This window comes from Anomalospiza imberbis, chromosome 12, assembly GCF_031753505.1.
Source record: "Anomalospiza imberbis isolate Cuckoo-Finch-1a 21T00152 chromosome 12, ASM3175350v1, whole genome shotgun sequence".
Lineage (NCBI taxonomy): Eukaryota > Metazoa > Chordata > Aves > Passeriformes > Viduidae > Anomalospiza > Anomalospiza imberbis.
This window is the reverse complement of record NC_089692.1, coordinates 20139685-20167680: the sequence shown is the minus strand read 5'-3', so window position 1 is coordinate 20167680 and position 27996 is coordinate 20139685. Positions and strand designations below refer to the sequence as shown.

At 50.2% G+C, this 27996-nt stretch overlaps 2 protein-coding genes across 3 annotated transcripts in view; one reads left to right on the top strand and one right to left on the bottom strand.

The window, feature by feature from the left end:
- Window positions 1-27996, top strand: part of VPS9D1 (VPS9 domain containing 1) — a 74569-nt gene that overhangs the window by 40250 nt on the left and 6323 nt on the right. The gene's annotated exons all lie outside the window — the stretch shown is intronic.
- SPG7 (SPG7 matrix AAA peptidase subunit, paraplegin) lies at window positions 482-27751 on the bottom strand. 2 transcript variants are annotated; one of them, XM_068203204.1, is made up of 17 exons: window positions 27475-27749; window positions 25982-26084; window positions 25427-25516; window positions 21647-21897; window positions 20931-21070; window positions 19042-19144; window positions 17415-17540; window positions 16961-17123; window positions 16065-16238; window positions 11951-12075; window positions 10641-10743; window positions 9583-9693; window positions 5784-5899; window positions 4320-4476; window positions 3580-3743; window positions 2785-2862; window positions 482-1158 (listed from the first exon to the last, which is right to left on the bottom strand). In XM_068203204.1, the coding sequence occupies exons 1-17, from the start codon at window positions 27589-27591 to the stop codon at window positions 949-951; spliced, it is 2331 nt and encodes a 776-aa protein (XP_068059305.1). In that variant the 5' UTR covers window positions 27592-27749; the 3' UTR covers window positions 482-948. The 2 variants fall into 2 exon arrangements, with proteins under 2 accessions (XP_068059305.1, XP_068059306.1); XM_068203205.1 differs by lacking the exons at window positions 19042-19144; window positions 20931-21070 and having other exon boundaries at window positions 27475-27751.

Genomic DNA, 27996 nt, shown 5'->3' with positions numbered 1-27996 from the left:
AGTCCTGATGGAGTAACTCCAGACAATGATCCTTCCTCAAAGACGCAGCCAGCCAAGGGCACTGCAGGCAGCAACAACCACTTTAAATGCTTTCCCTGATGAACACCAGACAACCCTGTCAGCAGGGCCTGTTTTGCAACAGCCATGAGGATGAAGGAGCTTTTCCTGAGGATTCCCAACAAACACATCTGCTTTTGCTGGATTTCCAAGAGCACCTCTCCAGCTCAGAACCAGCAGTTCAGAACAGTCTTCCCATGTGTGCTCAGAGTCACCCTCTGCACAGTTGGTTTCTGTGTCCCACTGCTCAGCTCTGCACAGTTTTGCCTCAACCTCAGCTTGGGAAAAAACTTGCTGTAAAAACTGGACATAAATTATTGACCAGGGAGAAGGAGGCCCCTGTCCTGTACCACTCCACAGCTCTAATGAGCTTCGTGTGTGCCAAAACACCCCCGGAGCCTGACACATTGTACACACACAGCAGCACGTTGTGGGCAGTTTATTCCAGCCAGGGCTCTTTGTGTGTTGTGTTCAAAGGTTACACAAGAGCTGCAGCAGCCCAGCTCAGCCCCACAGGGCTGTCCCCATGCTGAGGGCACAGCCCTGCCCTCCTGCCATGGTACAGAGCACAGCCAGAAGTGGCTTTCGTGGGATCTTCCACTCACTGGGATACGTTCCCTGCTCCTGTGTACAAGAAACTTCCACAGCAGATCAGACTTACCCAACTCCTAATCACCACCACCCTGCTAGGAATCAATTCTGAAATCCTGAGGAGTTCTCCTTCCTGCAGGATAAAGCTCAAAGAGCCAACGCAGCCATCCCTTAATTTTGGGGTAGCAGCAGCAGCACAGCAATTCCCTGCTCAGCACCTTTGACTCAGGAGCTGACAAGGCAGAGGGTCTGTGTCCAAAAGAAGCCTCCGAAGCCCTCCCATTCCACACGGGAGTGGTTTCACACTGGTCTCAGGCGTGGTTCCTCCTCCTCCTCGTGGTTTGGTGGCTGGGGAGGTGTTTCCTCCTCCCTGGTGTCCTGCTTGTCCCTCTCTGCCTCCAGCCAGCTCTGAGGAGCAATCATCTTCTTGGGCCCGTGGGGCGGGGGCCCGATCAGCGCTTCAATGTCATCGTAATTGATCACTTCTTTCTCCAGGAGGGCACTGGACAGCTGCAAAAGGGGAAGGAGGCAAAGTGAGGGATGGAGCCCCGGAGAGAGCGGAGGACTGCTTCTCTGAGCTGGTCTGAACTGTCAGCTCAACTCAGGCCTCAGCACCTGCAGCCCCCCAGGAGCAGAGCCTGGCTGTGCCACCACAGATGGGTGACCCTGAAGCTACTGGAGCCAGGACCAAATTCTCCAGGCTCCAGCACCGTTCCCAAGAGCATGTTTGGCCAGGAATACACAATGTGACTGCAGGCAACAAAGCAAGCTCTTGGGAATGATTTGGAATGAGAGCTCCAGGAACAATGAGAGAAGTGTCCTTCCTGCCACTGTCACTGCACCTGCGGCCCTGCCCAAGAGCCAGAGCAGCAGCATGGAGACCTCTGGCAGACCCAGAGCCTTCCCTGCACACACGGTGCTAACAAAGAGCTGCCTGTTCCTGCAGGCAGGGGCTGGAGGTCAGCACAAGTTCCTCTCCAGAAGAGTGGAATTCTCTGGCCCCTCTGGCAGCAGCACCACCCCTCTGGAGCAGCAGGTGGCTGTCCAGAGTGGAACTGCTCGATCCTGCTGAGGAGACGTGACACGCTGGCCTGGCAACCGAAACACGGACTCTGGAGATACTTTGGCTGCACTTTAAAGTTTTTCTGTGCTGAGCCTCTAGCAAACATCTGGCTGCTGTTACATGGCAGCAGCAGGACAGAGGAGCCTGCAGAGACACCCCTGAGGATCCCTGCTCCAGAGCTGCCAGGGCACTGTCCCGGGGACAGCAGCGTGTCCCAGCTCTCTCCTTACCACACACTGGAGGCCTGACATTGCTGAAGGGGTTGTTGTTGTTGTTGTTGTTGTTCTTGTTTGTTTAAAAACAGAATTTAAAGAAAAGAATTGCTTGATTTGCAAAATAGGCAGCATTCAGTTGACCCCTGGTCATTTTGGAAGTCACGGGCCGGAATTCTGAAGGGAAGTCAAGGAGATGCAGAGGGTGCTGTGACCCAAGCTTGGCTCAGCACTGGGCACAGAGCTCCTGGCACAGGTGGGGACGTGCCAGGGTGTTCGGCTGGATCGGGACTATCAGGACACAAAGGGGAGGAGGCAAAGCTCTGTCTCTGCAACAAGGATTCTTTGGTGTATCAGTCATTAAGGAGGTGAAAACTGCCTGGAGTCACCAGAAAGCAGGAACCAGCCCCCACCAGCCAAGGTGACAGGCACCATACTCCTGCACCAAAGCCAGACACTGTCCACCTGATTACTGGCTTGGCTTCCCAAAAACAGTCACTGTCAGCTCTCCAGAAAATTGCACTGCCAAGAGGCAAGCAGAGAAGTGCAGGTGAAGGACACAATTTCCAGCTTTGATCATTTCCACAGAGTACTCCTCCTCCTCTATCTACCCTGCAAACACCAGCTGGTGTGAGGAGGCAGACTACTCACTGCTGGGAAAGGCACACACATTCCTCCCGTGCCTGCTCTGAATCTGGGGGATACACAGTAAACAGTCGCTCGTTCCCAACACTCCCACTACAAGACTTTCTAGGAGAGAGACAACACTGGAACAGCTGAGCTACAGAGCACAGAAAGCAGCAAAACCACCAGTTAAAAACACCCAAACCAACCAACAAACCCCCACACAATTCAACTCACTGTTTGCAGCTTGTCCCGGTTCTCCAGCAAGAGCTTTTCTGTGCGCCTGTAAGCCTGAGCCACCAGGATTTTGGCTTCCTTGAAGAAACAAGAAGAGGGAGTTGGGACGTAGGTGGCAACAAACACTATGTGTGGCTAAACAAGGAGAGCACTGAGGGATGGAATCTGCAAACTGAGCCAGGCAGAATGTGATTCCCATCAACAGAAACTATGGATAAACTCGTTGGAAAAAGGCCCAAGGAGTGCTGGTGATAAGGGGCAGTGAAGTCTTGCCCTAGCACAGCTCGATGGGAAATGCAGATTAAGGCTGGCCAGGAGCTAAAGGTGCAGCTCAGCACAAATCCCAAGGAAGCGCAGCCATGGTGCTTCTGAAATAGAGCTTTTTTTGTTTCCAGCTTTTTGGCTTTTGAACTAAAGCAATGTGTTTTTTCAGCAATGAAGCCAAACTTCCTGTTAAAACAGGTTAATCTGAAGTCAGTCTGACCATCAGTCTGGTTAGATCTGATCTAGGCAGTGCATACATCTACACTGTGCAGCTGTGAGCTTAAGACACAGATTTCTTGCCATCTCAGCCCTGCACAGCACAGGTTACTGGGCTGAACTCACAGCCAGGTGGGATTCTGCCTGTTCCTGCTGCCTCACTGCACGGCGCTGACACAGTCATGGAACAGGTAAGTGCTCACTCACTGGCCAACAGCAAAATGCAAATTGTTTGGGTGCAAACCACTTGCCATTTTTCAGTGAACTGCAGAAAACAAAGAACAGGAAGAAACCCTTAGCCCAGGGTGGCCTTACGTGGTCCATCATTTGCAGCAGGCCCTGGCTGAAGGGGCGCCGGCCGATGCCAGGGGCACTCTCCGGGTCTGGGAAGGAGATCTGCCCGATGCTGGGCACCATCCCGTACTGCTTCACCATGGAGTAGGCAATCTTGGTCACCTTCTTCAGGTCATCCTGTGCTCCTGGGCAGGAAAGACACATACACTGCTGGCCAGCTCTCAGCTCAGTGCAGGAAGAGCACATCCTGCACAAACACATGTCCTACCAGTGGAGAGAGCAGAGGACCCACTGCAGCCCATGGGGGTGAACACTCAACCCACTGAGGGACGTTCCTGCAGGTCCCAAGAGTGACAGAGTGACCCTTCTGTGGCCAGCTCACCTGAGTCCAGACCTGCCACTGCCCACAGAACGACCTGGACTAATGAAGGTGTCTCTACCCATGGCAAGGGGTGAAACGAGATGGGCTCTAAGGTCCCTTCCAACCCAAACTATTCTGTGATCCTATTTGGATTTAACTAGTTTGAAACAGCAAAGAAAGTTCTAGGTCTTCTCAAGAGCCTCACCACCAGCTGCAACTGTGGCCTTAGGCTTTGGGACAAATCTGAGACAAGACAGTGACAACCAGCCCTGAGACCTCCATGCTTGCAAGTGTCAAAACACACCATGTGACATTTCTTCTTGCCAGCACAGGAAACCTCCGTCCCTTGCTCAGATCCCCTTGGACCTCCACCTACTCATGCCAGGCTCTGGCTCCTCACCTGTGGTGACCTTGTTAAAGGTGATGGCCTCGGCCACTCTCCCCCCCAGGGCCATGCACATCCTCTCCAGCAGCTGCTCCTTGGTGAACAGGTACTGCTCCCGGGGCAGGATCTGTGCGAATCCCAGTGCCGCGTTCGTCCGAGGGGCTATGGACACCTGCAACACAGAGCAGCTCCCTCAGCTCACAGAACTGCAGAGCTCTCCCTACAGCACCACAGGGAGGGCAGGAAGAGGCCTCTGCATTCCCAGTGAAGTTTGTCCATAGCCACGGACAGGATGGCCTACAGAGACATGGCCAAGGACAGCAGCGTGTCCTCATTCCTGCACCGAGGGCTCTGCCTTCACACACAAACACACTTCCTGATCGGGAAATTATCCTTAACAGCAAGTCACAGAAATCCTGAAATTTAGGAGTTGCTTTGGAGTGTATAGGCCACACGGAGTTCACTGATTCTGCTCCAGAATCCCTGAGACTACCTGCAGAAAGACAGGAGCCTTCAGAAAAATAACAGCCATTTTCCCCACCCACAAAATGAGAGTAATTAACACCAGTTCTGCTTACACAATGGGTCATTCAGAGTGAATGTGCTACTGGTAACTGGCCAAGGAGCTGTCACCCTCCTCATTTCACTCCCCCACCTCCCCCCAGTGTCCCTGCTTTTGGAGGAGATGTGCACAGATCACATCCCAGGGTGCCAGAGAGGCCTTTCCCTGCAGAGAAGGGCTTCGGGCACACAACCTCCCAGTCTGGAAAACACATCTCTCCATCAGTATCAGAGCAACTCCTGCAGTGGCTTCACTGGCTGCAACGTGCTGGGAAAGGGATCACATTTGGATGTGTGTACACACGGAGCAGCCTGGAAGTGCATGACTGAGCAGCAGCACCAGGAGACTCAGTTCCTTGTAATTTTTAATTGCAAGGCTTCTCCTATAGCTGTTAATCGGCTTTGCACCAGCACTATCATCAATGGAGCATTATAATGGATTTCTCTACAGCATAAATTAAGGACATGGTTTATATAATCACAGAATCATTAAGGCTGGAAATGTCCTCCACAACCATCAAGTCCAACCTTCGACCCAATCCCACCAGCCCACTGAACCATACTGTGAAGTGCCACGTCCGCTTGTTTCTGGACATTTCCAGGGATGGCGACTCCTCCGCCTCCCTGGAGAACCTGCTCCAATGCTTAACCAGCCTTTCAGTGAAGAATTTATTCCTAATATCCAGCCTGAACCCCTCCTAGTTTAGTGGTGGGCTGGGCAGTGCTGAGCAGTGGGACTCGATGACCTCAAAGGTCCTTTCCAAGGAACATGATTCCATGATTCTGTATTTGCCATTCACTTTTCTGCAGCAGCACAGCCCCAGGCTCAGAGAGCGGAGCAGAGCTGCACACACTGTACCACAAAGCAATCTTGGACAGGGAAGCCCCTGGGACTCCCCTCCCTGGCAGTGGAGGTACCTTCATGACTGCCTCGGTGTGCTCCAGCAGCCACCCAACCAGCGCGTGCCCGGATTCGTGGAACGCCACCACCTTCCTCTCTTCTGGTGACAAGATCTTACTTCTTTTGGCAGTGCCTGTGGGAACACACACCAGGGTTTGGTAAGTTATCAACAGGTGCAATCAGTGGGGCACAGCCTGGTCCAGCCCAGGGCACAGCCCTGTTTGTGCTGACTCTGGAGAGGGGGAAGCAGCAAAACCCCTTTAACTAAAATGTTTGGAAAAGGTGCTCCCTGGCCCTGAGGTGGAAAGCAATCCATGCCTGGCATTGCTTGAAAACCCCGGCAGAAACTTTTCCCACTTCTCCTTACAACAGACTTAATCATTAGACAAATAATTTGACATTTGTTTTGATCACAGCTCAAGAATCTTGTTCCCAGGGCTGGATGTGTAAAACAACAGCTTTTTTTTTTTTTTTTTTTTTGGTGGAAAAAATATGAAAACAGTACAAAAAAAATCCCAAACAACAAAACCCAAAATGAGACTAGCTAGAGTCTCACACTCATTTTGCTGTTTTCAGTCCCTTAGGCAGTACAAGAGAGAAGAGAGATGTTGAATCATATACACAAGGCCCCAGTTGAGAAGACTGTGCATTAAGAGTGTTCAAATCAGCTGAAGTCCAGGAGCAGATACAGAAATCCTTCTCTGGAGCCCAGAAATGTCTCTGATTACACACGGCATGCTCCGTATGAGCTTATTTCCCAGGCTCCTGAGAACCAGCAAATGAAGCCATAACTCACACTTAACCCTTCCTCCAGGAAGGCGATTTTCACAAATATCTATTTTCCAACTCGGCAGAGCAAGTCCAAAAAGGGTTTAAAAAAAAAAAAAAAAAAAAAGAGATAAATGGAAGTAAAACTTCTAGCACATAGAAAAAATAAGTACAGAACACACAGTGTGTCAGGCACTCGTTAGAGCTCAGAATGTTGGATGCAAAAAGGTCCCAGGATGTGCAGGCCAGAGTCTCCACACAGAGCCCAGGGCAGCAGAGGGGAGAGCAGCCAGTCAGAATCAATACTGCACCAAGCTTGCTTCATGTCTTGGAAAACAACATTCTATTGACATGAACTTTTAAACGAAGTCAAGGGTTTTATTAAACAAGGAAACAACAAAATTAGCGTGGCAGATCTTGTAAAATTACTTCTTGGGACCCTGGAAACTGCTGTGCCCCGCCAGGCACGATGCAACAGCAGATTAATTGCAACTGCCTTGATTTCCATCAGTCAGTCCCTTACCCTGCCCTCAGCAGTGCGTGAGCATGGCCCTGTATGGCTCTTTCCACAGAAAGATGTATCTATTCTCTATAAATATATGTGTGTATATATATACACACACACTTACACTTAAAAAATCCCTGCCAGCCCACTGAGGGAGGGACTGTGCTCTTCACAATAGCACACAGTGTGCCTACCAAGATTATTTTTTTTCCTACATAATCTGCAGGCATGGAAGTCCCCTGAAAGCCTGTAGTTATCACATTTATGACACAAGCCACCCAGGAAACAACTCTGGTGCATCTCTGCTGGCCTTACACAAACGCCACCAAGAAAATAGGCTCCATCTTCTAAAGACAAGCCCTAAAAGCCTCTGTGTGCTCAGCAGGTTTCTACCCTCACTCCCAAGAGATCTGACTGACTGCTTTCTGTTCCCAAACTAAAAACACAATGGGAACTACCACAGAGAGAAGTTCTTGCTCCTCCCTTACAGCAACACAAAGCTTTAAGGCTGACAGGGCCTCTGGACTTGCAGAGCTCCCTTTTGATTCCACCCCACTCTTATTAAAACCAGAAGCTCCTAATGGAAAGCACAGTAATATCTTCTTTCTTTCAAGAAAAGCTTTTATAGGAACTGAAATGCCCTCTGGATTGTGAAACCCAGAAGCATTCCTATGACATGGAAAGGGTACATTTAACAGAGGGGCCTGGGGGGTTGTTTGGGGTCTTTTAGAATCTGTCTACAAAAAATAGCCAGTCTTGCTAATATGAGAGAATCTGATTAAGCAACAAAAAGACTCCATGGCTTCCTACACACACCAGAGCCTGAGTGAGGCCAGGCAGCTTTAACTGCCAAAGCTCATGTCCTGCAATGCCCCACCACATGGATCCCAGAGATTCCTTCTGCTGCCAGCCCCCCCCAGCCTTCCTTGCTTTTTGCTTTATTCTCCCAGTCTGGGGAACTAAGGCAAGGCTCAGAAAGAAAAGGCAAGTGAGTCTCTCTCCACAAGTCTGGTGCTTGTGCTCCTGCAGATGGGAAAGTAGAACACATCTTTACAAGAGCATGTGGTGCCAGGACAAGGGGGAATGGCTTCAAACTGAAAAAGAGGAGGTTTAGTTGGAATATCAGGGGAAAAAAAAATCTTCCCTTTGAGTGTGGCCAGGCCCTGGCAGGGGCTGCCCTGATCAGCTGTGGCTGCCCCATCCCTGGAAGTGTCCAAGGCCAGGTTGGATGGGGCTTGGGGCAGCCTGGGACAGTGGAAGGTGTCCCTGCCCATGGCAGGGGTTGGAATACAGACTTTAAAGTCCCTTCCCACCCAAACGAGTCCAGGATTCTGTGATCTTTGCTGCAGCTGATGAAAATTTTTGTGTTACAATTACAGCTGTCTCCCTGACCACTCTTGGGAGCTCCTGAGTACAGTTTGGGATTTGTGTTTTTAACCAAAGCACTGCAAAGGTTTTGTTTTGCTGCAACAGGTGAAGCTGTGAGGAATTTTCTCAAACATCTTATTTTAAATGAGGAATTCTCTGAGCATTTTCTGATAAAGCAAACACTCAGGACTTAATTCCAGGATCAGGAAGTAACTGACCCAGTACAAACATCCTGTTCCACACGTTCCACTAACAAGGCAGAATGCCAGTCTGTGTGCCCAGGCTCCTGCTGGGAATGGAGCCTGGAAGCAGTTCAGTGTCAGATTATGAGATCCACAGCTTGGCTCCAGGGCAGTTCAGTCCGAAACCCACCAGATTCAAATCCCTCAGGTGAAGTCTAGAGTTCTGGGAACTCTTTTCCCCTCCCTACAATACACAGCTAGGGGAAATCTCCAGAGGTTCCTCTCCTGGCAAGGGCACAAGCAGCAGGGAAAGGCCACAGGACGTTCTCAGAGGGAGAACAGTGCTCTACTGTCTTGCAGTTTATTCTGCCAATTCATCAAAGCCTGGGCTTGGAGGGAAGAAAGAAAAATCTCTAATTTCTTGCTGGTGAGGATGCAGAGACTATTTGTTATTGATATTTATGTAGCAGGTGTCCAGAGCAGCAAGAAAAATTCAGAGATATCGTCACTCTTCTTGTTAAAAAAAAAAACCCCAAACAACAACCCACAACACCCCAACCTTCTAAACTGAAAAAGCAACATGGATTTGAATTTTCCTCTTTATTATTTTGCCAGTGGCCATTTTCCCTGAGCTATGGGTTCAGACTCCTTCACATTCAGGAAGATAGAGCCATTTGGGGTCTTCCTTCAGAGAACTTTCTGTGACTGTCACTGAAGACCTTCAGGCCAGAGCACACTTTGGACCCATCTGTCTTTCTGGGATGTAACCCCCTCAGCTGAGCAGAACAAACCCTGAGGGAACATCAAGAAATGCTGCTGCACTGGCACAGGTGCTGGCACTGGCACAGGTACCCAGAGCAGCTGGGGCTGCCCCTGGATCCCCTGGGACCGAGGAAGGTGTCCCTGCCATGGCAGGGGTGGGACTGGATGGGCTTTAAGGTTCCTCCCAACCCAAACCAGTCCATAATTCCATGGAATGGCTGCATCTCTCACCTGCAATGACTCTCTCCACGGCATACTCGAAGTTGGAGGTATCGATGGATTTGTGCCCTTCCCTGGCAGCGTGAAGAGCAGCTTCATTGCAGATGTTTGCTATGTCAGCTCCTGCAGACATGAGTTCACAAGAGTTACACTGGGTCTGAATGGGACAGAGAACTCAGGGGAGGAATGGGCACAAACAAATCTGGAGAAGGACCTAAGGAAGTCTAACAGCCTGTGCTCTTTGTTCCTTGGGAACAGAGCCGTGGTGTTGATGTTGGATTTGAATAATACAACCGCTTTGGCAGGGAATGCTGATACCACACAGAGCTCAGCAATCCAGGAGCAGGCTGAGGCCAAGGCTGGCTCCCAGGGACAGGGATGGTGTGGGCAGCGGGCTGGCACAGGCTGCTGCTCTGCTCGACCTCGGAGAGCAGAGAAGGAACATCTGTTCCCAGTTTGTGTGGGTGGGTGATGGTGGCGGGGGGCTGCTGAGAGCAGTCACGGAGAGGCAGCGTGCTGGGGCCTGGGAGAGGGGAAACCCAGAAAGAATATTCCAGGAACTCCACATAAACAGGAACTCTGGAGCCCCTTGCTCAGCACTGTTTCAAGCTCCCAGGGACCCACCCTGGAAGCAGGCTCGATGCAGGAGCCAGGCAGAGCTGTCCAATTTCTACTCTGAACAGCAAAATAATTCCTACTTGTTCCTTCCACGGCTTTCCTGGTAACATAAATCAATTTAACAATCTCTCCTCTGAAGTGCAGCACCTCATCCTAAACAGCTTTGAGAGGAGCACAACTGGTTCCTTCCCTTAGGAGTTAGGCACCTAGGCATTTTATAGAGTGGTTCCCCTACCCCACCCTGCTAGTCCAACATATTTCAGAAGATTCAAAATAGTCATGAATAACTGCTCATCAGAGCTCACCAGGGAGCTGGTCAGGTTCCCAGTATTTTTTTCTGTTTTCCACAGAAATGGAGAAAAAAGCCCTTTTTGACCAAAACTCCCCATCAGACCCCCAGCACCCAGGAGCTCCAGCCTGAGTGGAGCAGGAGCAGCCCAAGCCCATCATACCACTGAATCCTGGGGTCAGCTCTGCCAGGTGCTGCGAGTAGAAACTGCCGTCCTGGATCAGCTTGAGCCCCTTCAGGTGCTGCTCAAAGATCTCCTTTCTCTCCTGTAAAGAACACGCAGCACCTCAGCCCAGCCAGGGGGCACAATGGGGCCCTGCTGTGGTGGCAGGGAGCAGGGTGGTGGCACTGCCGGCAGAGGGGACACTGACAATGCCAGCAGAGGGGACAGCGACAGTGCCAGCAGAGGGCAGGGCTCTCCTTGCAGAGCTCCAGCAGCCTTGATAAACACCCAGCTCTCAAATTCCCAGCAGATGCACGAGGCTCTCCCTGAGTCACGGCTTTCTCTCTCAGGGCCACTCTCCCCTCCCCACTCTCAATCTAATCTGTCTTAACTTCTCCCTCACCATCTAAGCCCTCGCAGGAAGGCGCTCTGACTGCCTCGACCTGCTCCTGCACAAACCACAAAGTGCAAAGCCCATCCAGCAGCTCCTCAGCCTGCACCCATTTCCCAGATGGAGGTGGGGGTGAGATGCCGCTGGCGAGCAGCCACCAGTGACTCATTCAGCTGGTCCAGGAGATCCTGACTCAAACAATGGGCTCAGTTGCCAGGGTTTTTCCCCTTCCTCCTTCAGGGCAGCTGCACAGTTCATGCTTCCGGGGCCAGATTCTATCAGGCATTTAAGGTATTTTCACTGAAAACTCTGAGGAGGACAGTGAAGCACAGATGGGAGAGGAAGAGCCTGTGCTGGCACAGCACACAGATCCTCACTGCAGCTGAGCCTATTCCCAGAACTCTGCTACAAATGTCAACACAGCAGACATGGAAGACTCTTGTAAATGGATTTTAAAAGCATTCAGAAGGAGAAAGTCACTTAACAGGCTGCCTAAAGGAAAATGAGGAGCCTTACAAGGATAGGGAGGGCAATAAACCTACAGAACAAATAGTGCTCAAGGCACATGACAATTTAAGCTCTCACACCAGCCAATTGCCAATTAGGTGCTTCCCAATTTCCTGAAGAGAAGACACAAACATAGCTCTGCATCTGCATGGCAAAGGGAACCTCACAAAAGATTTCACTGCCAAGGCTCTACCAGAGCAGAGACCTCCAGACCAGTGAGCTGTCACTTCAGAGGAGCAAGCCACTGCATTAGCACCACAAATCCTCGAGCCAGAGCACAGAAACAAGAACAAAGGCAAACAGAGACTCAACATATCCATCTCCTCCAAGCTCAGCCTTGCCAGGCCAGTGAGACCAGCAGGGGCTGGGACACCTCAGTCACAGGAAGGACAAGGCAGCTGGTCAAACACACCTGGAGTGTTGGGAGATCAATAAAGATGTGCCTGTCCAGCCTCCCAGGTCTCATCAGGGCGTTGTCCAGGACATCGGCGCGGTTGGTGGAAGCCAGCACTATGACGTGATCCGTGGTCCCCATTCCTGCCAAAAACAAGACCAGAGGAGGAGGCTTTCCCCACCTCAGACTGCACTGCAGGCACACAGTGGGCTGGAGGCAGGGGATGGAGTACACAGCTTTACACAAAGCCAGAGGGTGTGCACAGCACCCTTTGGGGCTGCTGAGTTTGAATATCCCCTGCAGCTTGGAGCAAAGTCAGGAAGGAACCTCCCAGGTGACCCAGGCCAGTCCCTGGTTATCATGGATACTCTGAAATCCCCTTTTCATTTGCTTAGTATGTCTTGGCTTAAGACTTCTTTTTCTCCTTCCTATTGCCACACTTGGAAATTGCTCCAACTAGAATCCAGAACGGAATCTCTATTTTTGATGAGTTCACAGATGCCTTCTCACCCCCAGGATAAGTCAATTCCTGAGCCTTTAGCTCCAGATTGTACAAGCAGCATTTCCCAGCTGAAACAGCCTTTTCCACAAATTTCCACGGAAAGCCCTTTCAGTTTTTATTTACTTTCAGCCTTCAGTCACAGACAGGCCACCAGGGGAGGGACAGGCTTTCCTCTGCGCTGCTCAGGTTAGTGCAGAGAGAGGACAGTTTTGCCACCCAAAAAGGGCCATGTTTCACCATGAGTTGCTCTTTGCCTCCTCACCTCTTACAGGCACCGTGCAGGGCCCTGCAGAGACCAGCCCTGCAGAACCCACACCAGACACAAAACACACCCCAAGAGCTTTGCACTGATTATCAGCACAGAATTTGGCCAAGCCAGTCAGAGCAGGTTCTCTCCCCAGGTCTTTAAGGTGAAGGGAGCACTGGGATTTACAGGCTGCCTGAGAGCAGCCTCGATGGAGGCATCAAAGGCAGACAGGATTTCCTGGGGAAGGGAAGGCAGGGCACTGGCAGCTGCAGGAGGGAAAAGAGGGGCAGACTTTGTGCTGCCTGGGTGGGGAGCCAGAGCTCCCATTGAATCACTGCCCCACACGGTTATTTATTGCATTCCCCCAGGTGCCTGCAGACCCCTGGGCGTGAGTCACCCGCTTCCAGCACATTCCCCAGCCCTGGCACACAGCAGCCTTCCCAAGGAAAGGACACCACAGTCCCATGTGCTTCCCTCTGCCAAGTCCCACGCTGTGGAGAGGCGGCTCCGTGCACGTAAGCTGGGCCAGTTTCAGCTCTCAGCTCCAGCAGAAGGGCTGCCAAATGTGTCAGCGTGCGAGAGCTCAGCACAGATCAAAGTTCCAGGTGAGGCAGGGGACTGGCTGTGCCAGCCTCTGCTGCAAAAGACCTGGTGCTCCCTCTCTGCAGGCTCCTGCCTGAATAAGCTGCCGGAGAGGATGAAGCCGAGCATCCTTCAGGCGTGTATCACACTGCACTCTGGAGTGGGATAAACAAGCAGAGACTGGCAGGCACTCCAGGAATGGCAGGATTAGATGGCACAGTGCATTATCTGCCTTGCAGCTGGGAAGACTCTCTTAAAATAGGTCTGACTATTAGAACAAATAAAAAACCAGAAGCACTGAGAGCATCCTCCTCACATCAGCTTCTGCCCTACTTGCTTAATGCAACACCACCTGGCATGTCACAGGCAAAGATCAGCCAAAGGAACAGGCTATAAAAACAACACCTCATTGCATCAACAAACGAGAGACAGCTCTGGAAATGCAGCCTGAAAAAAAGAGTTCCTGCAAGGGTCACAAATGAACCACTCTAGAAAGGAAAGGAAAAAAGAGTCTACTCAAGCTGCAAGTGCCCTGCTCCCCCACTGAGCAACACCCTGCTTGGTGGGCTTTCACCTGCAGGGTTACACTGTGTCACCCTCCAGCCACCTGTCCAAAAGCCTCTGCACATCTCCTGGGAGCAGCGGCACTGAAATGGGGCCCCTTCCTGAAGGAAGCCTCAGGGCTGCACATGGCACAGCTCAGGACTTGTCTGAGGGCTCCAGGTGAAGAGCTGCTACCAAAAGCCATGCTGCATTTCCATTCACAAACCCCCAGCTCAGCCCAGGACTGCCAGAGCTCCTCTCAAAGCATCCAGAACAGAGGAGAGATTTGGGTCACATTCCTCTTCTGCTTGTCTGCGGTTTGAGAGGGAAGATTCACTATTCAAAGCAGGCACCTGCTCCGGCAGAGCCGGGGTTTGTGCGTCACTCACTGCACTCTCACAAACAGCTTTTGTGGAGAGGCTCCCTCCGGCACCTCCCCTTCTCCCACCATGTCCTGGTGCTTCCCGAACGCACAGCAAATTGTCAGAGGGAAGGAACCCGAGGCTGCTCAGGGAAGAGCCCCCTGATTTCTCCAAAATGTTCACACCAATGTGACGGAGCCCCAGCCTGCACTCACCCCGTGCAGCTCATGGTGCACTCAGCCCCCTGCAGAGCACTGATCCTCCTTTCCTCCCTCTCCCTTCCCTCCAAGAAATCTCATTCAATCACAGAAACCCAACGATCAGTGATGACTCACTGATCTGCTTTTGTGCATTTTTTTCCTCCAATTAATACCCGTCTCGGGTCTATGGTATTGTCTTGCCTTCAGCCTTCAACTGAAGCTCAACCAGAGCTCTCAACCTTCCATCTCAAGGCTTCCTTACAAACACTCACCACTCCTGGGGCAGAACTGTTCCCCTCCTAAACAGGTCATTCTCCATCAACCTGGGCAGTGTTTTGCTGTGCTGCACGTGGCCCATCAGTGTTGTTTTAGGTGACACACTCCGTTAGGTAACACTCCAGTGACACGTGCCAGGATCCCTGCTGATCCCATGTTCCCAGCACCAGCCTGACATCCTTGCCAGCTGTCTCCTGTTTGACACTGTCAATTCCTTGGACTGTTTTTTTTAGTGTGCGTTTGATAAAGCACTGAGCAAAATGAAGGACTCTGTACATAATCTGTGCGAGACACGAATAAAGAATGAGATAATACAGATTTAAAAATAAACCAGGCAGCACACTGCAAACAGGGGACTATAAAGTACACACTGAGGATAATATTTACCTTCTAAACTCACTTTCCAGTTGAGCTGAACCCTTATTTCTGCATTGAGACTCACCAGGAAAACACTCTGGAAACCACACCCAATTTTTACACACTGATGGAAATCAGACACTTTCATTTTTAGGATAGAGATGTGGAATGTACTGACTACATACTCCTGAACAGACATGCAGGCTTCCATTTAATTCAGAGGCCAGCTCACCCTACAACTGTTAGGGGAGAAAAGGACCCAGCCAAGCCAGGACTGCCAGGCTCTGTTAGCACTGGCCTTTCCTGTCAGGATCATCTACTTCACTGGAAACACTCAGTAATGAGCCAGCAGTTGGAACCCACATCTGGGGATGTTTTTGGTGCATGATGGCTTCTAATTTTTCATATGAAGAGTGTGATGAGACAACATGACAGTCAAACTATGAGTCACAGTTACAGTGAAGGGAAAAGTGAAACAAACTCTCCCTGATGGGCAGGTAGTTGGTTATTCCCGACCCTGCAATAGTAAGATTTAGCAACAGAAATATTGCAAGTTGGGTCAGCGCTGCAGGCTTGGACGGAGACGGGACTAAGGACTGCCAAAGGATCGTTCTTTGTGTGAAGGTGTCTGAGCAAAGGGCCAATTCCAGGTGCACAAGAGCCAGAAACCAAACACAAGTGTGGCCTCAAACCAGGACTTGTTTGCAAAGCTTATCTCCCTCATCTCAGAGATCCTGTGGTCAAGGCAGACAACACAAACATAACGCAGTGGATAGGAGAATTGATATAATACATCACTTCTGTCCCTTTAGGACAGCTGAACTCCCAGCTGTCTCAGGCTGGGTACAGCAAGTATCCAACAACGTGCAATGACCAGCTGGACCGAAACTCCAGGGGGTTGAAGTTTACTCGATTTAGGGACTAGTGAAGGGGTACATGGGCTCACACTGGTTCAGACTTCAGCAAGAGAACGATGCAGAGGCCAGGCAAGCTCAAGCAGGACAAAGATGAACAAGCCAACAGCTGGACCTCTGAGGAGATAAGGGCAGGGAGAAACACTGACCATCCATTTCCACCAGCAGCTGGTTTAAGGTCTGCTCCTCCTCAGCGTTGGCAAAGCCAGACACGTTGGTGGAGCGCTTCTTGCCCACGGCATCGATCTCATCGATGTAGACGATGCAGGGAGCGCGAGCCTGCGCTTCCCGGAACAGGCTCCGGACACGAGCGGCTCCCAGGCCTGCAGGGAAAGGGAAAAACTGCTAGCTAAAGCTGTTAGCAAAGCTGAAGAGCAGCTTTACCTGCCCTCAACGAGACACCTGACACCAGGCAAACCCTCTGACTATGACAGTCCCTCTCTCAACACTCCGGGCACAAAGAAACCGCCTCAGAACTTGCGTTTAGTCCTTAGGCTCAGTGCGTCCTGGGGCTGCGTTTAACTGGGCTCCTAAACCTGCAGGGACTCCTACAGCTGCTGCAAGAGGAGCTTTGCTCCCAGCTCCCAACATGGCCTCCTGTTCCTCCCACAGCTCAGAGCAGAAATAGTCCACATTTTCCTGCATACTGACCCTTGTCGGGTCTCAAGAGATCTGTGAGGAAGGAAGAAAAGGAGAAGGATGGAAATCCCAAGGCACAGAGAGGCCCTACTTTCCCCATCTGCATTTCCATACAAGGAAGGAAGCCTCAGTCAAGGGCTTTAATAATAGGTACAGGGAAGCCAGAGAGGATGCTTGCAGGTGAAGGACCACAGCTGCACTCTGTCAGAAAGCAACCACCAGAAATGCACTTCAGATACTACATAATTAAGGAACTGCATCACTGAAAACCTTTTATCTCTTCAGTCTATGTATCCAACTCATCCTCTCCATGCCAAGCCCTGCCCTTTGCAGGAAGCCCAGGCAAGCTCCCTCCAGCTCCACAACACACAGAGAGAGCTCCCCCCCGTTCCTCAGAGCACCTCACCTCCAATCACCTCCACGAACTCGGAGCCTGCCATGGCCAAAAATGGCACCTGGGCCTCTGTAGCCACAGCCTTGGCCAGCAAAGTCTTCCCACAGCCCGGTGGGCCCAGCAACAAGGCACCCTTGGGCACTTTGGCCCCGAGCTGGAGGTAGCGATCGGGATTCTGCAAGGACAACACAGCTCAGTCAGAGCCACAGCTCACACCAAGCACCTGCACCACAGTGGGGCTTCCCAGAGCTTCCCCAGAATGTTTTCAGCCTGGGCAACTTTGAGCTGCCAACGGGAGCAGCTCCATCTGCATTCCCACTGTGGAACTGGACATACAGAGCTCGTTTCAACAGAGGCTGGCCAGAGCCATGAAGGATGAAGAGCAGAGCACACCCTCCTGGCCCAGGTCACCCCTCCAACCCAGAAGGGGGGCAGCAAACATTCGTTTTGTTCTACTTTTACATACCTTTAAATAGTCCACAAATTCCTTGACTTCCATTTTTGCTTCATGCATTCCTGCTACATCCTTGAAGCCAATCCCTTTTCCAGATTTCCCATCCACAATGGTGAAACGAGCCATCTTCAGCTGGTTCTGGGGAAGGCAGCACAAGGACCAAACAACGTAGAATAAGGCAACAGTCTGGAAAGGCTGTTTGCTACATTTTGGGAGCCAGCCCAGCCCAGGGAGACAGCCCAGATGTCCCTACCAAACACCACTGAAGTCCCCACCAAAGCACTGGTGTTTCACAGATTTTTGTCCTGGAGAAAGTTCCCAGATGGATGGTTGACTCAAACTTTATTTATCCACATGTTGGGAAGAGACAGAATAAACTTGCAGTAATAGTCCCAACACAATCCAGTTCAAACACCATGCAGACCAGGCAGGGATGATTATTAAAAACATGCGGATGTCCAAAACCTGATTTGGGATCTCCTCCCTGATTTCTAAATGCTCTGATCCTCAATACACATGGGACAGTCACAGTTCCAAGGAATATGTGTTGATAAATAAATTGGCAAATAACTGTCAGTGGTAAATAATTGCCAGTATTTGTGAAAGCACAGGCACTTTACACAGTCTTTGATGCCGCTGCTGGTTTCTGCTGGAAACACCCCAGGTCAAAACTACAGGTTCTTAAACTGAACAGCCACCACATTTCCATCTCCTGATGCATGCAAAGCCACGAGAAGAGTCAAAACAAGAATTCAGTTAAACATCCCACTCATAACTGCTCAGTATGTTCTACTCAAAGCAGCTACTCAGGAGGTTTTTCTTTCAAAAGAAAGTTTATGGCTTCTGAAGCCTCAGAAACATCCAAAGGAAGAGTTAAACTCAGGGCCTGGCTGTCCCCACTTAAGCAAGGACACAATCTAGTCCTCAAGGCCTCATTACTCAACACTTCTTTAAAATATTCCTTTTCTCTGAGCAGCTGCATCCTTTTGTTCAAAGAGAATCTCAAAGCCAAAAGAGAACTGCGGAGGAGACTGAGTGGGAAATCCAACAAGGGACTGAATTCACTGTGTTTTCATCCCCAATCCCTGCGGTCAGGGACAGAGCACTCCGGGCTGATTCCTACAGCTTCATCAGCTGATCCAGGCCAGGGTGGGAGAGGGGAGGAGGAGGAGGAGGTTTGCCTGGTGTTGCAAACGAGGCATGCGGCAGGAGCAGAACAGGCCAACACATAATGAACTCCAGAATCTGAACATATTTTATAAATTGAGAACTCATTTTGCAGAAAGCAGCAATTCCTACTTCTGGCTGTATGGGAGGCATGTTGGCAGGGCCCAGTGAAAAACACCATCTGCAGCTGCAGCTCATTAGCAAGCTTTGAAAACAGCAAACTGGACTGAAATTCCCTGAGCTCAGCCCTTCCTGCCATTGGGAAGGGAAGGGACCTCGGCTAAGGCCAGTTAAGGTACCAGCCAGGGAGATGATCAGCACAGGATGCAAGGTGTGGTAAGACTGGAGAGTCCTTGGCACCAGTTCATCCTCATCCTGCACCGACTTTGCTGGGAAAAGGGGAGGATATAACCCAGCAGAAGCCAAGACTCCCCACAGGCTGCAAACCATGCTCAAAACCCAGGCTACTCACAAAGGCGTTGAAGCCTCCAGCCCTGCTCGCCACCCTGAAGAGGCGGAAGATGCTCCACAGCATGGACACGGCCACCAGTGTCACTATCAGGGACAGGACATCACTGAAAGGACAAAGACAAGAACAAACTGAAGCATTCAGCTGCTCAGTATTACCTGACATGACTACTTTTAAAGGACATTTAGGCTACGGTGCAAACGAGCAGACGTGATTAAGAACATGGAACTTTTGCAGGTTTTTATATAGATATATAAAACCCCAAACCCCGACCATTACATAACCTAAGAAGTTAAGCAGAGGACACTGGCAAACATTGCCTACAGCTGTGGAAGAAATTCGACCTCACCATCCACTTCAGAGGCATTTCTGCTTCTAAAACAAGCAGGACTTCCAGGCACTCAGATCACACCCGGAGCAGAATCCACGGGGGCTGGCAGTGCATCCAAAGGAGTGCACTGCAGAGGAGAGTGTCTGGTAACAATAGGGATTCCAACTCTCCTAATCCTGGCAGAAATCTCAGTGTGGGTCTCCCATTAAGAGACTGCTTGATCCTACTTAGTCAAATTTCTCAGGAGTCCTTTATGCCAGAAAAAAAGTGCTCCAGCACCAACACTGTCATTTTTCTGAATCCTTTGGAACACCCATTGCATTAGAAGGGAGATGGGGAGCTGACGTGACACTCCAGGGCTAACAGAGTTACAGGACAAACACGCTGAGGACAAATATCCTGTGAGCTCTTGTGTCCCCAAGAGCAGGAAAAATGATCCTATGTCAGATGACAGGCTGAGATTGGTGGGGCCCTGTTCTGCTCCACATGCCTGAGGAACCATCCGGCCTCGCCACACTTTTGTGCTTATCTTTACACCAGGAATGTGTGTTCCACCTCTCACAGAGGGATGATTTACTGAAGCAAGGGACCAGCAGGAGCTCTATACCCAGCTGCATTTGTTTCTGCTCAGTGAGAGATGCAATGGCAACAATGAAACCTGAAAGTCACCTTCAGTTTGTCTGCTCTGCAAACAGGATTAATTCTGAAACACCCCGAGCGCCCACAGCGAGCTGAGCCCTGCAAAGGCTCTGCACCTCGCAGGCTCCAACTCCAGACCGAGACCAAATCCTCCAGACATTCATCAGGTCTTCTGAGAGACTTAACAGCCCATCACAGCTCTTAAAAATTTGTATAAAATCTCTTTTGAGGAGCAGGGGAAACAGCTTGCATTGGGGGCTGATTGTCTGTTCAGTCCTCTCTTCCTGTTACATGTAAGTCTGAAAAAATTGGCAAGTTCTGAATTTGAACCGAAGGTCTCATACTGCATGATTAGTTAAAAAAGCTTATCTTCATCTATTCAACTACATATTAAAAATATCCAAATGTTGATGAGAGGGTGAAATCCAGCCCAGGTATCCATTCAGACACAAACTTCACGTTTTTGCAAGGTGCCTGGGAGGAGGAATTACACACACTGGCCATCTCCAATGGGAAAATCAAAGCATTGTTAGCGAGGAAGGAAGGCTTAGTGCATCCCCAGCCTTCTCCACAGCCCAGGCTGTAACATCGCTTGTTGCCAAGATTTCTATCACGCTCTGCACTTGCACAGTTGATTATGAGGATAAAAAGCGCTCGGCTGAGCAAGAACTCAGCGACCCTGACCTGAAACATTTTGGCCTGTTTCATGTTGCAGTTACAGAATTCTTAGGACCCTCACTTTTCAAACATTAATGTACATCTAAAGCACCTTATCTTTCAGAAACACTCATTCAATGCTCCAAATCCTAGCTCACTTTTCTGCTCTCTATTTAGATAACATTTAGCCAAAAGTCTCTTTTTTCCAAGCAAAGGATGCTGTCACCAATACAAGAGCAACAGTAAGGACAAATTTATATCATACTTTCCATAAAAGCCAGGGTGTTTGTAGGAAATGGGGATTCTCTCTTTCTCATCAATATTCAGTTCATCCTCCACAGCTCTGAGCTTCTCTTCGAATTTGTCGATGTTTGCCACGCGCATGGTGTACAGCAGGGTCACGTTCTGGGGACAGGCAAGCCACAGCAGCATGGAAATGTTATTTACTACATATCAAAATCTGCAAGGAGCAGAGGGGCATAGCATGGACAGGTCAGGGAAAAATTAGCCTCATGCTACACCCTTTGATCCTGCATCAATGAACTTGGGGGCAGATGACTGACACCAGGGCTTCGAGTGAATTTAGGAACCCACTGGTCTTAGGAAAAAAGGCTGATGGAGTTTGACAGAACACTCATAACTGAAATCCAAACAGCAGAAAACTTTTGAAACAAAAGAAGTCAGAAGAATTTACAATCTCCTGGTCAGCTTCTCCCGTATCAGACTGAGCTGGTAGAAGAAAACTGAGTTTCTCCAGCTTTTTAGACATACACAAGATTTTTTTTCCCCAGGACATTATTAATTATTTTTACAATTCAAACTAGAGGTCTTAGTTTCCAGTTGCTTGAAGACCCCTGAACTTCGAATACAAGAAAGAAAAGAACTACAGCCAGTTTACCAGCTGGAGTTTCACTGACCATTAATTCAGTCACCTTCAGCAGTATTCTCTAAGCTCATTCACAGCTGTAGGGAGTCACTCACAACTTGTCCATGTGGAGTTCCACCCGGGTGCAGATAAATCTCCACGATGTCACTCTCAGGCACCACCTCGATCCTCTGCACCTCGCCCTTGGCCAGCATCTCGTTCACAAAGTAGTTCCAGGAGATGTTGGTCCCTTCCCTGTTCTCGCCGATCATGAAGCGAAGCATCAGCACGACGAAGGTGAGGACCAGCAGCGCCCGCAAACGTTCCAGGTGCATCTGATTTTCCCTTCTCCTGCGTTTCTCCTCCTCTTTACAAAAAAAGGTATCAGAGGAAAAAGGATTAGTGTGTAATTGTGAAGTTTTCTGACCCAAATAAGGGATAACTAAATGACAAAGATTAACACAATGGCACTTTTGAGGGGGGTTTTCTGCTGCATGTTTGGTTTCCCCTGAAGGACTGGACTTCCCATGGTCCTAGTGCACCAAACCCACTAAAATCCCACCAAATATCACTCTAGGCTAAAATGAGACACTCTCTTGCCTGGCCCCATAGGGACAGAGGTCAAATAGAGCCACAGGACTCTTGTTGCTAAAAATCAAACTGCAGAATGACTACAACCCACTTTATACAACATGGTTCCACAGCAGAAAATATTAGGAGTAATCCCAGTGTCCCTGGTAAATCCCACAGCACATTATTGTTTCCAGGTGAGCTCTGATCTCCTGGCACCTGCACCACAACTCCAGCAATGCTTCCACTACCTCAGTAAATACCTGCATTTGCAGAGAATGGGAGCTAGCACAGAAACAAATACACTGCAAATCCATCTGCCTTAACCAAATTCCCTGGATTTTCTCCCATACAACTCACCTCATGTTTCAGAGGGTTTGAAAACTTGCCTACATTAAGGATTTGTATCCAAGAGGGATTCCTATGCTGGATGTGCTTTCCCACAATTTTATTGTACTACGGCCACACTGAAGCAATGACACATGGAAAAGAGATGTTTTACTTCAACTATTTGCCATCAAATATTTTTCCAGTCTCACAACACTTATTTTTTTGCACTGCACAGGCAAATTTACAATTCTGTGGGCTGTAAAGGGCTGTCACAGCACAGTTCAATGTCAGCTGCTGGCCAGTGTTTGAGTTGTTCAAATGACAACAAATATCTCCTCCTCTTTCCAGTCACATGTGAGTGTTCCCAATACATAATTTAGCACTTGCTCTTGATATACAATTTAACAGCAACAGCACCATGACACACATAAATACCCTTCCACACCCAGAAATAAATTCATTCTGTGCCACTGGGCTCTAATGCACCAGTGCTGCAGCCCAGATTTGATTTATTTGCAAATTCATAACAAATGTCCTGACACCAGCATTTATCACAGGTCACCAATTAGGCCCTACGCACGCTGCAACAAAACCCAGGGACAAACATATGACCCAGGCAGCTGCTAAAAAAAGTCCTCTGTCCTTCAGAGGCACAGCCTCATTTTTCACTGCTTCCCTGCCCTGCTCCACGCTGAACAGGAAAGGCTTGTTCCTAAATAGAAACAATGCAGCTTGGCAGAGAAGTCATCATTTCAAAGGGCTGTGACAAGCTCGGGCTCCGCGTCCAGCCCATCCGCTTTGTTCTCTCCTGCCATCCCCTCACCAAGTGTTATCTGCTGCATCCAGCTTTGTTAGGACTCAGGAATTCATCCTAAGGCTGCAGGATGACATCCACTAGAGTCTTTTTAGGGAAAATTAAAATACATTATAGAAGACTTAAGTCTGCACAGCATCCTGGAAAGCTGAGCAGGTTCTAAATAAAAATATTTTACAGAGAAAGAAACTACTTAAGGAAAGTGAATCTTGATAGGAGAAGTCCATCTATGGTTGTGCAAGCTCCTTGGAGGTGTCAGAGTCAACTCCTGCTAGAGCACTTTCCTCTATTTCATTTCAGACCAAGTGGAGGCCCATAACCTGCTCTAAAGGGGCAGGGTCACACAGGGGTGTGATCACAAAAACATCACCCAGGGGAAAGCTGCCCATGAGACATCCTGACACAACTTCTCCCATCTCCAGGAATTAGATCTTTCTAGGACCTTTAACCTGCAGCTGAATAATTTCAGGAGAGAACCCCATTTCTAGAAAGTTGCAAGGCAACACCAAGCTTTCCTCTAGTCTGCATTTAATCAAGTACAAAACGGATCTATTTCCCAGCTGCGGTGAAGATTGACTGTCTGTACAGCACAACATCCACCCTGCACCACAAGCCACCCCACAGCACTCAGGAAACGAGTCCCAGGGACTGGATGTGACACTTGCAAGCAGCAGCTGTGGGAATTCTTCCAGCTCCTGAGTCTCCACCAAGCAATGATTTGCCATTAACCCCAAATGTGAACTCTCTGATTAAAATCTTTGCAAGGGCTGCGGTGACAGTTTGAAGAGTTCTCTGTAATAATTACAGCAGAGACAAGTGTTCCCCTGGAGACACGGGGCAGCATTCCCCTCCCAAAGCCAGGCTGTCCATTAATCACAGGAGGAGAGGCCACGGAGCACGGCGTGCTGCTGGTTACTGATTTGAACAGCTACAGCACTTCCAGGTGCCGTGCTCAGTCATCCCCTGGCCTCGCACGGCACGCGCCCCAGTTCCACACTCCGGCTTCCCTCCCAAGGACTCTGATACCTGCACTCACCCTCCACTGAACACTTCATCCCAGTCAGATCATCAAGGAAAAGGCACTGCTCTGGCCCTGAGGACACTGCAGTGACACCAGCCAGGCCGTCAGCAGCAGATGACCTCTGACTTCAAAAGCACAGGATCCAATTATTAAGCACAACAAAGCAAAAGCCAAGTGCTCACACCATTTGATGACACCCAGGTAAAGGTTTAGAAAATAAATTATAAAATTATATTACAGTCTGTAATGACATTAAGTGCCTCCCAACTTGCAGTACAAAGTTCTGGAGGCATGGCAGGGGGCTGGATGATTTTATGGGCCCTTCCAACCCAAGCCACCCAGGTTTATAGGGAGATAAAACTCATTTTCAAAAGTATTTTTACATTCTTGGGGCTTAGGAGAATAAGACATGGAAAACAGTATCTAGAAAAACTGATTTTAAAAAGAAAACCAAGAAAAATTAGGAACACAGCTGAGAGCTCTTTAAAGAATTTATATCTAAGTTGTGTGATTCAGCAGAAGTAGGGACACATCCACACTGAAGGTAAATGAAATATAAGCAAATAAAACTAAATCCAGCTTCAATGACTGGGTTTAGTTAATACAAATTTATTAAGTCAAAATACAACAAAAAAAAAGCCCCAGGTAATATTACTGTTCCCCTTCATAAAGGGGCAATGCCAAGGCAAACAGCAATGGGGAGATCTGCACAGGAAGCAAAGTGGCCCATGGAGAGTCACTTTCATGATCTCTCATCCCCTGATTAGATATTAGGGGAAAATCCGTCCCTGTGAGGGTGCTGAGGCCCTGGCACAGGTGCCCAGAGCAGCTGGGGCTGCCCCTGGATCCCTGGCAGTGCCCAAGGCCAGGCTGGACAGGGCTTGGAGCAGCCTGGGATGGTGGAAGGTGTCCCTGCCATGGCAGGGGTGGCACTGGATGGGTGTAAGGTCCTTCCAACCCAAACCACTCCAGGATTTCAACGTTCTGTCCTGTACCTTCCAGTCCATCATCTAAAGCAAACTTACTCCTTCCAACTTGCTCTTAGCCCCAGGCTTGTACAGGGGGAAGTTACAGGCACAGGGAAGCGCAAAGGTGGGTCTTCCTCCCTGCGTGCCCTTCCCTGTGTTTCAGTAAATCCCGGAATTTTTGGCACACACGTACCATCCTCCTCCTGTGGAGATTTCTTCTTGAATCCTCCATTCTTCTGGCTACTCCCCTGAGAGCTGGATGTAGCAAACCAGGAGGTGCTACCTGCAGGCAAGTAGAGGTCAGAGAGTGTTTTGATGGCACAAGGGAAATAATTTGGAGAAATTCCTTTAGTACTGAACCATGGACACAATTTCCAAGGCACAGCCACCACTAACACTGGTGTGGGCAGTTAGGAACAGCCTCATACTTGGGATTGCTCATTAAAGGAAATATAGGTAATGGAATTAAATCAGGTTGCTCAGGAATGCTGGGGGATAGTCCAATAAAAGCCAAAAAAGGCTACAAACACAAAGTCTAACGACTCCAGTACTTCTTTAATCCCCTGAGCTCCTCATGGGAAGGTGGCACTGTTCATTCCTGTCACCAACACAACCCTGGATCCCTGCAAACACCCCCAGCTCCCACATCCAGGAACAGAACATCTTTGCTGCACCTTCAGGAATGCAGAGGGAAGGTCAATTCTCTTATGAAATCAGACCTTTTCCCTTCCTGCTCCTTGGGACTCACCCAGAAGATTCCAAAGTCTGACTGGATCTCGGATCAGGTGCTGTTTTGTCAGGACTCTGCCGAGACCTTGACGTGGTAGGGAAAGTGTTGGTGCCAGGAAGCTCTGAGGAAGGAGAGAAAGAGAAACAAGACAACAATTGGAAAAGTAATGTGGCTGCTGGAGCTTTGTGAGCCTCCCTGAGACTCGGATTCCTGAGCAGGGAAAGGCTGTGGGTGAGTGTCGGGACAGCAGCTGGGAGCCCTGGTTGGGCACTTCCCACGCGACTTGGGAAATGTTTATAACCCAGAGCAAAGAAATCACAAGTAGAAATAGACAACCCATGCTCAAAACACTTAACAGTTAATCTTTTCTCCTCTCTATGTCTGTTTTTTTTTTTTTTTTTGTTCTAAAGGCATGTTGGAAATAAATTCTTAGAATGTAAAGATTTCCTACGGTAGGAAGTTTTTCAACAAAAAAAGGAATTTTTAAAGGAAATTTTAAGGACTTTTAACCCTCCTGCACAGGAGCAAGGCCAATGCAGCTCTGTCCCTGAGGTAAGTCAGCAAGAATCCTGCAATGGATATTCACACTTAAGTGCAATTTCACAACATCTAAACTAACACTTATTAATTGTCTCATGCAACACAAGTCTGGCCCCTTCTCCAGTGCGATTCCCTGTCTGCCCTCCACTGCACAGGCTCCAATTTCTAAACCAGCCAGGGACACTGACCAGGCTGAAACCCCTCACTCATTTTTCCTGGTTCTCCTCTTTTTTCCAGCTTGTGATGGCCTAAGATGGCAACCTCAGGATTGATGGTCTCTAGAACAGAGCAGCTTAAATTTAAACTGATCCCAGAAAAACCTGGCGTGAAACAATGTCCCACATTGTTCTCCTTCCACCTCCTACTTACACCACAGAAAAAGCCCTAAATCCAGAGAAGGCAAAAAGCTGATGAGAGGAAACAGAGCACCTTTTGTACAAGGAAAGGCTTGGAGAATTGGGATTGTTCAGCGTGGAGAAGAGAAGCTTCGGGGTGACCTGTGACCTTTCCAGTGCCTAAAGGGGCTCCAGGAGAGCTGGAGATGGACTGGGGACAAGGGGTGGAGGGACAGGACACAGGTCAGTGGCTTCTCACTGCCACAGGGCAGAGCTGGATGGGATTTTGGGAAGGAATTCCTGGCTGTGAGGGTGGGCAGGCCCTGGCACAGGTGCCCAGAGCAGCTGTGGCTGCCCCTGGATCCCCGGGAGTGTCCAAGGCCAGGCTGGACGGGGTTTGGAGCAATCTGGGATAGAGAAAGGTGTCCCTGCCCATGGCAGGGGATAAGAATAAAACCCCTTCCCACACAAATAATATCAATATTTCCACGGTGTTTCTCAAGTCAGTGCCCAACAGCGCTGTCACGACGGACCGTCGGGACGGGACAACGACAGGTCCCCAACGCCCCTCTCCCCCGTTCTTCTCCTCCCCCGGCGCCCCCAGTGCTCGGTGAGGCCCCGCCGCCGCCCCGTTACCTGCAGGCCGCGAACCCCGCCGAGGGCAGAGCCGCGGGGCCGGGCCCAGGCGGCGGCGGGCGGCCGCCAGAAGGCGCAGCGGCCGCGGAGAAGCCCCATCCGCAGCAGCAGCGCCATATCCGCCGGTCCCGCTGCCCGGAGGCCTCAGAGGCCGCGGCGGCGGGACGAGCCCGGGCCGGGCCGCGGCGGCTCCGCCGTTACCAGAACCGCGGCCTCAGCACGGCCGGAAGCGCCCGCTGAGGGCCGGGCGGCCATCTTGGAAGCGGGGCCGCGCCCCGCGCTGCCAGGCCTCAAGATGGCGGCGGCGGCGCGCGGGGGCTGCCGGGAAGGGTCGCGCCGTTCCCGCGGTAACGGGGGCGGGGGGCCCGGCGGCGGCCCGGGGGCCCGGCGGCGGCCCGGGGGCCCGGCGGCGGCCCGGGGGCCCGCGCCGCTCCTCGGGCGGGCTCTGCGCTGCAGGCGAGCCCCAGGGTAGGCCCGGCCCGGTCACGTCTCATAGAACAGGCCGTTCCTCACCAGCCCCGG